At 50.5% G+C, this 10,921-nt stretch overlaps 1 protein-coding gene across 1 annotated transcript in view; it reads left to right on the top strand.

The window, feature by feature from the left end:
• The window catches only part of caskin1 (CASK interacting protein 1), a 77,991-nt gene extending 67,274 nt beyond the window's left edge, over positions 1 to 10,717 (top strand). The window contains exons 20-26 of the mRNA XM_030381661.1: positions 45 to 179; positions 229 to 1,307; positions 2,085 to 2,525; positions 4,304 to 4,976; positions 5,209 to 5,607; positions 5,659 to 5,803; positions 6,335 to 10,717. Of these exons, the coding sequence (XP_030237521.1) occupies positions 45 to 179; positions 229 to 1,307; positions 2,085 to 2,525; positions 4,304 to 4,976; positions 5,209 to 5,607; positions 5,659 to 5,803; positions 6,335 to 6,431 (2,969 nt within the window). The 3' untranslated portion in view covers positions 6,432 to 10,717. The remainder of the gene's footprint in view (positions 1 to 44; positions 180 to 228; positions 1,308 to 2,084; positions 2,526 to 4,303; positions 4,977 to 5,208; positions 5,608 to 5,658; positions 5,804 to 6,334) is intronic.
• Positions 10,718 to 10,921: the final 204 nt, after the last annotated feature.

Here is a 10,921-nt window from a genome sequence, read left to right as displayed (position 1 = left end):
GATGATCATGTTGTGTCCATGTCTTTATTTTCAACCTTCTCCAGAGGTCATGTCTCCCAGGATGACCACCTTCCAGGACAGCGAGCTGAGCACCGAGCTGCAGAGCGCCCTTATCCAGCCAGGGACCGAGGTCAAGACCCAGCGCAGTCGCACCCTCAGCAAGGAGCACGACGAGGTGCCCCAAGGAGGAGGAGGAGGAGGGGGGGGGAGGGGGAGGAGGAGGAGGAGTTGCTGGAGGACCTCCAAAGAAGGAGGCACGGACCATGAGGCAGCAGAGCAGCACCACCTCCACCAGCTCCTCGTCCTCCTCGGCCGCCCCGCGTGGCAGCGTGTCGTCGCAGGGGAAGCCCCGCCACTCGCACGGCCACTCCCACGCCCACTCCCAGCCCGCGCCCCCCTACACCCCCCCGCACACCCCCACCAAGACCCGCACCTCCTCCTCCTCCTCCACCTCCACCTCCTCCTCCGTCCAGAGCAGCTCCGCCTCCCCGCAGGGCCCCAAGCCCAAGCCGGGGCCCCAGCTCATCCAGGGGCCCCTGTCGCCGCGGGCCCACCGGCCGCAGTCTCCCACGCACCGCGGCGTGCCCAACGCCCAGCCCCAGGCCAACGCCCACCACCCCCAGCCGCCGGAGGCCCGGTCGGAGCTCCCCCAGAGCCAGGTGCCCGTCCCGCTCCTCTGCCTCCCCCCGGAGGCGGAGCAGGGCGACGCGGGGGGGGCCGGAGAGCCCAGCGCCCTGCAGAAGAAACGCGCCCACAGCCTCAACCGCTACGCCGCCTCGGACGGAGAGTGTGACGAGAGGGCTGGGGGAGGAGGAGGAGGAGGAGGAGGAGGAGGAGGAGGAGGAGGAGGAGGATTGGAAACGCCCGGGGGTCAGGGCGCAGGGGGAACTAGCGGTGGTGGCGGTGGGGGTGGAGGCGGCGGCGTCGGTGGGGGGAAATACGCCACGGTGACCCACCGGGTGAGCCGCAGCCACTCGGTGCGCAACCAGGAGAAGAACGTCAACCGCAGCCAATCGCAGTCCTTCGCCCTGCGGCAGAAGAAGAAGGGGCCGCCCCCTCCGCCGCCCAAGCGCTCCAGCTCGGCCATCTCCACCTCCAACTCCAACCTGACGGAGGCCCCGCCCACCCACAGCACGGCAGGCGGCCTGCTGGACGTGCCTTACCTTCAGCAGCGCCGCGCCAGCGACCTGGGCGTCTCCGTGGAAACCAACAGCATGGGAAGCGTGCGGAGCATCGCCGCCATGCTGGAGATGTCCTCCATAGGGGGCGGGGCCAAGGGCATGGCGCTGCAGAGGAACTTCCTCCAGGTGAGATCCTGTCTGGAGAGATCCCGGTGAAAGTTGTACAGATAGGGATGCTAGATGGATTTTTTTTTAATAAATCACTAATATTTGCAGCCTAACCTTGACGTTTTTAATCTTTTTCATCTGCCTTTTACTTTATTAACGCATTCATGCTTTAACCTTTGAAGCGATATTCATTTTTCATTATTGTTTTGTTAAATAAAATTTAAAATTGGCGGAAGCATATTAAACAAATAAATACAATTACAGGTCGCCCGAAAAAAAATGCTAATTTCTCGCGAGATATGTTTTCAAATGCATTTCAATACCGAAACTACCTTAAAATGTATTCGTCTGAGGATCTCTTGGGTAGTTTTGGTCATATTGACAACCAACCTATTCTGTCATTCAGGTTCGCGTTCCTTTTGCATGGTCAGGGTGTTTTGTTTTCCTTTAATGACACGTATCTGAAAAATCATCTGTAAGATAGCTCAGATAGAAGCATCTGCTAAACGACCATGATAACATTACATGGTTCCGGATCGCAGCGAATGCTTGCAGGCACCTGGGGGCATCCTTGTTGTAATTGTAGCCAATGTGAACCAAACGCTTTGCTCGCTATTTTTGTGCACTGTTTGGCTCACCTTTTTGTCTGAGTACCCTGGAGGCCCCCCCCGGCGTTGAAAATGACTAAACTGACGAAAAAAGCATCGGACATCGTTATCTTTAATATGTAGGTGTTACCTGGTTGTTCTGGCCGCCCTCGCTCTAATCCGAGGCCTTCCTCGTCTCCCTGACCAGGTGGCGCCGGGCGGCAAGATGCGGGACGCCATCGGGCTGGACGGCGAGGTGGTGAACCGCCGGCGGACCATCAGCGGGCCGGTCAGCGAGCTGGTGGCGGCCGCCCGGCGGGACCAGCCCATGGTCCTCTCCCTCGCCCCCGCCCCCAGCCGCAAGCCCGCTCACACCGCCGCCCCGGAGCATCACAACGACTGCCCCCGTGTCACGCAGCCCGTCGCTCAGCCCTCGCCCTCTGCCGCCGTCGCCACCGCCGCTTCCCCCTCCTCCTCTTCCACCACCTCCTCGCCGCCCCCGCCCTCGTCCCCCCGGCCCGGCTCGATCGTGGGCAGCGCCTCCCCCCAGCCAGGCTCCGGCGGGGGCAGCTCGGCGGAGAACATCCACTTCGCGGAAGAGACGGACATCACCGTCCGCCGTCCGGGACGAGGAGAGGGAGAGGGACAGGTAGCTATCTATCTATATGACTCTAGTTCTCTCTCTCTCACTCTCTCTCTCTCTCTCTCTCTCTCTCTCTCTCTCTCTCTCTCTCTCTCTCTCTCTCTGTCTCTCACTCTCTCTCACTCTGTATAGCTTGCTGTCTCTCCCTATCGCTCTCGCTCACTCTCAGGCTCGCTTGCTATATGACTCTCTGTCTCTGTTGCCTTCTCTCTCAAGCTATCTATCCGTATGCCTCTATTCCTTACTCTCTCTCTTCCTGTCCTCTTTGTTGAGACACGCTGGTTCTCTTTTCACATGTTTTCTTTTCTCTCCTCTCTCTCTCTCTCTCTCTCTCTCTCTCTCTCTCTCTCTCTCTCTATATATATATATATATATATATATATATATATATATATATATCAGTGGCGGGCCGTGCATTTCACACCTATAACAGGGCGTTGCATCACAGACAGGTATCTCATGTAAGAAAGAAAGCCATTACTAAAGCAAGAAACCCAATTAGGACGATTCAACAAGTCTATTTTCACTGTAGCCACAGCTGCCATACATACATCATCTCTAGCAGAAACATCAATATTAACCTAATTAAATGACAAAAATATCAAAACGTTTAAATAAAAGGCATTACTCACCAAAACGACTGACTATTTGTACGCAAAGTCCATCCTCCTTTCTCTCCTCAAGAAGAGTTTGATTACTCTGTTGTACAGTTTATCTGTGCGTTTCAGTTCAAACAATAAGTCCCTTTCTATCGCCATGGAGGCTAATGCTGAAAGTCGAGTCTTTCCAGTCGTGTTTCTGTAATAAGTTTTAATTCGCTTTATCTTGGTTTGTGCCGGTAGCTATCGATGCTTTGCTGGCTCTGACTAGTACCTCTCCGGCCATCCAATCAAAGGACGTGAAAATGCCAACGTCACTGAACGCCTGCTAGATGGCCTCGGTGTCACCAACTCGAAATCTGATTGGTTAAAGCGACAGCGTCATTGCCACTTACTTTAAGCTACAGACGCCAGCACTATCGATTCTGAAGGCGTCAAGGCAGATTTCTTTGACCCTGGCAAACATGGTGGCTGAAACATGATGGCTGAAATATGATTGGATAAAAGCTCTAACATAAACATACACTTGTGGAAGCAGCGCAACCAAGAGAAAAAGCAATGGAATGAAGATAACAGACAATTGGAAATAATTTAATACATATTCATGGAAAAAACTATATTAAAACATAAGTCATTATGTTCTGATAGGCCAGCAGAGAAGGCCTTGCCGGCCCTGACAGCCCACCACTACAATTTACAATTGTACAAGGGCATTTAGCAGACATTTAGCAGACAAGTATCTTGCTCAGGGACACATCAACACTAGCTAGGAGGAGCAGCAACCATTCGGTTGCAAGACAACTGCTCTACCTCCAGAGCTGAGCCGACCCCACCACTGATATATATATATATATATATATATATATATATATATATATATATATAGATCTATCATTCTCTATCAATATATCTAAATGCTTATATGTATGCTTTTCTATGTAACTACCTATCTACTGTGTATTGACGCTAAAAGGTAGCTTGCTGATTATCTAGCTATCTAGCTATCATATCTTATCCATCTTTTGTCTGATCCCACCTTACCGTACTGCTAACGTTACCTGTGTACCCATTCTGCATACGTGTGCTAAAGTCTACCGTGGGCTGCATATCAATGTCGTTACGTTGTTTGTATTTCTCTGTGCAAAAATTCACCCCGTGCCATGAATATATCAATTTTTCCGTTAGTGTTTATTTTGTGTTTGTCTGCAGGGGGACGACGGCGGCGTCCGCTCCGACGGCGAGGGCGGTCTCCACGGCGACAGCGTCTACACCCAGGAGGACCTGTCCCGGGTGGACGCCACGGCCACCATGAAGCGCCGGCCGCGCGGCTCCAGGCCCGCCGGCGACCCCAACGGCTCCCGCTTCACCCTGCAGGAGTCGTCCACCGTGAAGCGCCGGCCCAAGAGCCGCGACAAGGAGCCCGAGGGCTTCACCGCCGACCTGGCCCGGTCCAACGGAGGGCCCGCCACCGCGCCGGCTCACGTCCCCCAGGCTAACAACCCCCAGGCTAACGACGCTCACGCCAACGACGCTCGAGCCAACGACGCTCGAGCTAACGACGCTCTGCCGTACCAGAACGGGACGGGCACCATCCGGCGGCGCCCGGCCTCGTCGGAGGCCGCGGCCGTCACGGAGCAGCCGACGGCGGCGGCGGCGCCGCCCCAGAACCAGCTGCTGGCCCAGGCCTCCGCCGTGCCCCGCCGAGAGAGCCTGGACAAGGGCGCCGCCGACGGGGCGCTGGCGAGGAAGCCCAAGCCCCCGGTGTCTCCCAAGCCGGCGATGGCCCAGATCAAGAGGCAGGCGACGGCTCCCACGCAGAGGATCCCCCTGCCGGGTCCCGGGACGCCTGGAAGCCCAGGTAACGGGTCGTGTGGGAGTGCCTTATTGTGGTTTCATTACGTGTGAATTATGACGATGACTTGATGAAGGACGGGCTAAAAGATGTTCTGTGGGTTCAATCAAATGTGTCTCTGGGGGCGCGGGGGTTTGGTCCAATCGAAGTGTACTACTATACTAGGATGTACTATACGGCGCTGTACTAAACGTTACTCATGATTACCCTCTCCCCCCCCCTCCCCTAATCCTCCCAGGAGAAGGGAGGAAGATCCCGCCCCCGGTGTCCCCCAAGCCGGCGCCTCCGCCGACCGCCCCCAAACCCTCCAAACTGGTCCACTCCATGACCACCCCGGGACCCCCCGCCGCCGCCGCCATCACCTCCGCCCCCGTCCGGCAGCACTCGGCTCCGGGACGCCACGCGCCGGGCTCCTCCCCGCCGTCCCTCATCTCCTCCCCCTCCCCCCCCGGCGGGCCCCCCGGCTCCTCCAGCCCCACGGCCCAGAGCCCCCACACCCCCCTCACCCCCCTCACCCCGGGGACCCCCACCACCCCGGTCACGCCCGCCACGCCCAGCCCCACCCCGGCCCCCGTCAAACCCCCCCGCTCCTCCATCGGGGGCGTGTCCGTGGACAGCGGGATGGGGGGAGGGGGAGGTGGTGGGGGAGGAGGAGGAGGAGGAGGAGGGGGAGGGGGAGGGGGAGGAGCGGTGCAGAACGCGGTGGGCCACGGGGCGTGCCCCCCAGACTTCGGCGTGGACTCCCTGGTGCACCAGAAGCTGGAGGAGACGAGCGCCTCGCTGGCAGCCGCGCTGCAGGCGGTGGAGGAGAAGATCCTGAGGCAGGAGAACGAGTGAGGACCTCCGGGACGCACACACGCACGCGCGCATGCTAACATACACACACGTATACACACGTACACACATGAATTTGCATGTGCTTACGCACACACAAACATTAATAAGCATACACAAACGCGTGTGCACATGACTCTTGAGGGTACTACACCCTCAACAACGACAGAAATACAGTACTCAAGACAGTAAAGGTCAGGGAAAACCACATTCATTCAATTACACTTTACGCGTCATATTGTGGACTACATGCAGGTCCTGCGCCGATAGGGCTACACACACACACACACACACAAACTCACTCTCACATACACACACACCAACACATACACGCACACAGCTCAGATTTGTTTGCTTTGGAATTCCTTCATGGCATGTCAAATGTGCTAATTTTGTTTTCTGTGTGTCTGTGTGTGTGTGTGTGTGTGTGTGTGTGTGTGTGTGTGTGTGTGTGTGTGTGTGTGTGTGTGTGTGTGTGTGTGTGTGTGTGTGTGTGTGTGTGTGTGTGTGTGTGTGTGTGTGTGTCTCAGCTCTGTGGTGGAGCAGAAGAAGACAGTCAGCATCCTGGATGACATCGGCAGCATGTTCGATGACTTGGCCGACCAGCTGGACGCCATGCTGGAGTAACAGCCGCAACACCACGGCAACTGCCGCCGCATTCGCCGCATATCTATGGCAACCACCGCATCTCAATGGCAACCAACGTAACTCCTTGGCAACCATCGTATCTCCATGGCAACGGCGCATCAGGAGCTTATAAAAGGGAGACACAATAAAGCTCTCTCTCTCTTCCGCTATGTCACTTGCTCTTTCTCTTATGCTCCTAATCTCTCTCTCTCTCTCTCTCTCTCTCTCTCTCTCTCTCTCTCTCTCTCTCTCTCTCTCTCTCTCTCTCTCTTTCTCTCTCTCTCTCTCTCTCTCTCTCTCTCTCTCTCTCTCTCTCCCTCTCTCTCTCTCTCTCTCTCTCTCTCTCTCTCTCTCTCTGTCTCTCTGTCTCTCTCTCTCTCTCTCTCTCTCTCTCTCTCTCTCTCTCTCTCTCTCTCTCTCTCTCTCTCTCTCTCTCTCTCTTTGTTGTAATCCAAGTCATTCCTGCTCCTGCCCTTCTCTGGATGGCCAGACTTTTGGCATCTCTCCTATTGGAATGTGGGAAAGCTCTTCTCCCTTCTCCCTTCACACTCCTCTGCACAGCTCCGGCCTTTTTCTACTGCGGCTTTCCATACGGACGATGATGATGATGATTATGACGTCGATAGAGATGATGCACTGTCGGGGATGATGTGATCCAGAACTTGACGGACTGCCCTGTCCACCTTTGGCGTCAGAGAGAGAGAGCTCTGGTCGAGGAGAGACGGACACACTGACAAAGAGATGCATATGGATTTAATGGAAAGGGCGAGAGAGAGTGAGAGAGAGAGAGAGAGAGAGAGAGAGAACAAGAGAGAGAGAGAGAGAGAACACATGTGAAAGCGAATGTGTCTCAGCAAAGAGGACCAGGAGACTGCGAAACAGCAAAAAAGTGGTATGAAATTCATGAGTTCGCTGATAAAAATCAGAGATTGTTCTGAAACCCCTCGTCCACCCGTAATACTGCTAGTACTACTGCAACGACGGAGACGAAAACAAGAGACAACTAAAGACTGAAAAAGATATTAAAAATTAAAAAACAATGGTGTATTAAATCATAGTATGGTATGTGTAAATTGTAAGCATGGAGAGTTTATATCTACTGAAAAAGTCCTGCATTAGCACAGTAATATATAAATATATATAATATACAGAACAATAATGGGAACCTCTAGCTCTTTGGTTTGATGTGTTGATTCTGTGTGGAATGGTGCCCTCTGGTGTTGTGATGATGTAATGACTTGGTGGAAACTTTTTTTTAACCGTGACCAAAATAAGACCATTTCGCTCCTAAAGGCTTATAATGTATGTGTGCGTGTGAATATATGAGTCAATACGCATGTGTGATATAAGGTTTGCCTGTTTCTTTGTGTATGTGTTTGTTTGTATGTGATTAGTCTGGATGTGTGTGTGTGTGTGTGTGTGTGTGTGTGTGTGTGTGTGTGTGTGTGTGTGTGTGTGTGTGTGTGTGTGTGTGTGTGTGTGTGTGTGTGTGTGTGTGTGTGTGTGTGTGTGTTCGTGTGTGTGTTCGTGTGTGTGTGTGTGTGTGTGTGTATGTGTGTGTGTATGTGTGTGTGTGTGTGAGCGTGCACGACTCATGCTAATCCATTCTCTAGAAAACACCGGCAGCAACATTCAAAGCATTGTCATCGTTCAGCGAATCAATCTTTACATTTGCACACACATACACACCCACTGACAAAGGCACACACATGCACACACCTAGAAGAAGCACAAAGACCTTGGTTGTTAGTGACCTGGCACTACACACACGCGCACACCCACACACAGAGGAGCCTGCACAATGTGGTTGAGTGGCAAAGCTACCAGGAGGGGAGAATTTCAACAAGGTGACAAGTACAAAGCCGGGGGAAACATCGAGCATTCTATTTCAAACACAACCCTTAGGGAATCAAGGATCGAAGGTCGTAGTCTCGTGTTGAGGGATGATGACTGCGAGACCATCGATTCTAGGTTCGAAATCCCATATACCCAGCCATGTAGGCATCCTTGACCAAGAAACCCTAACCCATAGTTGCTCCTTCATATGTGTAAAAACCTCCCCGTAAGTCGCGTTTGATAAAGTGTCAGCAAATCGAATAGATGGTAAATATTTAGATGTTTCAGGTGGTGACAAGCATGTGAAGGTTTGATGGAGGGCTAAGACGTAGATTAAGTGTTTTGATTTCATCGGTTGAGATGGAAGGCTCAAAGGAAGTCCTTAAAATGTCCTGATGAGAAGCAAGTTGATAGCTATGCCAGTAGAGACTTCAGGAAGGAGATGTAGGGATGCTATTGGATCCAGCTAACTTACACTTGATTCTGACGTAACTCCCTCTCCCTCATGACTCATGTCTCTCTCACTCTTTAAATCTCCCTCTCTCTGTCTCTGCCCTCTCCACTCCTCTACCTTTCAACGACACACTCTCCCTAATCACCTCCCCACAGATACACCACGCGTTGCCAAGACAATCGCTGTCGACACCACCGCCCCATGATCAACATTACCACCATCATCATCACTAATACCATTGTGACGGCTTGGTCGCAATACAGCATGCATAGCTGCCTGACTGGTGCAGCTAGGAAAGAGAAGGGTCCCATAGGCAGTTGAGACAGTTAGAATTTACTCAGAGCAAAGCTCCTAACAACCAATCAAAAACGTGCATGAGTTGCCGTGCAACGTTTCCCGCCTCTTCTCGCCATATGAAAAGAAAAAAAAAATGTATGTGTTTTAATTTTGTTTGTTTTTTTACAGTTCTGTCGATATTCAAAATGAATCCAGAGAATAATTGTGGTATTTAAATGATTATTATAAAGAGATTATATATATAAATGGATATTTACGACGACAAAAAGAAGTGAAGTATTTAATGATGTATGTGTTAAACCTGAAGGCGTCTTTTCTTTTGTGTAGAAGCAGTCTGGCTTCTTTATGCTTTGATAGTGGTGTGAGGTGATGACGTTATTGTGAGACGCCATTTTGGAATAAATGTCCATTTCCAGGGAAAGCTTCTTTTTTTAACCCTTTCTTTTTTTATTTTACATGTGTCTAGGTGTGGCACTGGTATAAAATACAATTATATCTTTATCTTTGATCGTTATAAATTTGTTTGTGCAATATTATTTTTCTTTCAAACATGTGCCTTGCCTTGTTGTCTTTTTTGTGTTATGACCACAGAGGGGTACGTCTGCTGATGGGGTTTGCAAAAATGTATTTAGGTTGTCAATCTTATGTTGAGGTTTTGTTTCCGTCAAGCTGGTCTGTTGCGTTCAGTGTTCAGCTATGCTAGTGAACGTCCCCGAATAAACGTGGATTTCAAAATCATCCAATATCAATTGATCTAATCCAACACAACTCCACCTCACCTCACCCACACACACACACACACACACACACACACACACACACACACACACACACACACACACACACACACACACACACACACACACACACACACACACACACAAGGTCCTATAACAACTCTGAAAGTTACTAATTCTCTTTCTGGTTTATATCATCTTGTGGGTCATAAATTGGAAACAATCAGAATTAAACAATTTGTGTTTTGTGGCTTTTAACCAGGTCCTTGACACTAAATAATCGAAAAATCTCAATCACCACCGCCAATCATCCATGTGGTGAAAATGGAGACTGTTCCTTACATAACTCCCCGTTCTATGAAAGTTGCTGTTCACTCCGATATGGGAATTGTAGTTCAGCCAGGTTAAAGGTCAGGCTATCTCTCTCACATATCCTACACAAAATGTATCATCTCTCATCATTGTGTGTGTGTGAATGTGCTCTTTATATATGGTAAAAAAAATATCTATAATTTTCTTTTGTTTAAATATCTCTTCACACACCATGTGGCTCTTCTAATAATTTTTTCAAAGTATGTTTATGGAAATGGGTTAGAGTCCAAGCAGGAAAAAAAAGGGATTATAGATTTTAAAAAAAACGTACCCAATACAAATGGTCAATGCGTTGTCGAACAAAGCTCAGTCTTTATTTCCACCCCCAGCGGTTTATAGTTTGCTTGTCCGCATTCCAAACTGATACCCGATTGGTATCTTCTATGCTCTGCAGTGACAGTGTGAGAAAGTGTTTGCATGTGTGTGGGTCTGTATGTGTGTATAAGAGAATGAGATGCTACTTTGTATGATGTCTGAATGTGTGTCTGTGAGTGAGTGTGTGTATAATCTATTATGGACAGTCGTGTGCTTGCAGTGACTGCATTTCATGGACATCTGCTCTGAATAAATAAATGTTCTCTACAAAAACAGCTTTCGCCTTCATAAATCTATTTCGATATATCTTTACGTATAATACTCACAAACATAATGTATATGATACATAAAAAAAGTTTATAATGCATCCACTTAGTATCTTGACAGAAACACAAAAACAAGAGAACGGCCATCATCTGAAGCATGTGCATATTCACACAAAAATTATATAAATCAATTGCTTTACTGGTTGGCCTCTT

This window comes from Gadus morhua, chromosome 2, assembly GCF_902167405.1.
Source record: "Gadus morhua chromosome 2, gadMor3.0, whole genome shotgun sequence".
In the NCBI taxonomy this organism is placed as follows: Eukaryota; Metazoa; Chordata; class Actinopteri; order Gadiformes; family Gadidae; genus Gadus; species Gadus morhua.
This window is presented reverse-complemented; position numbering and strand designations above follow the sequence as displayed.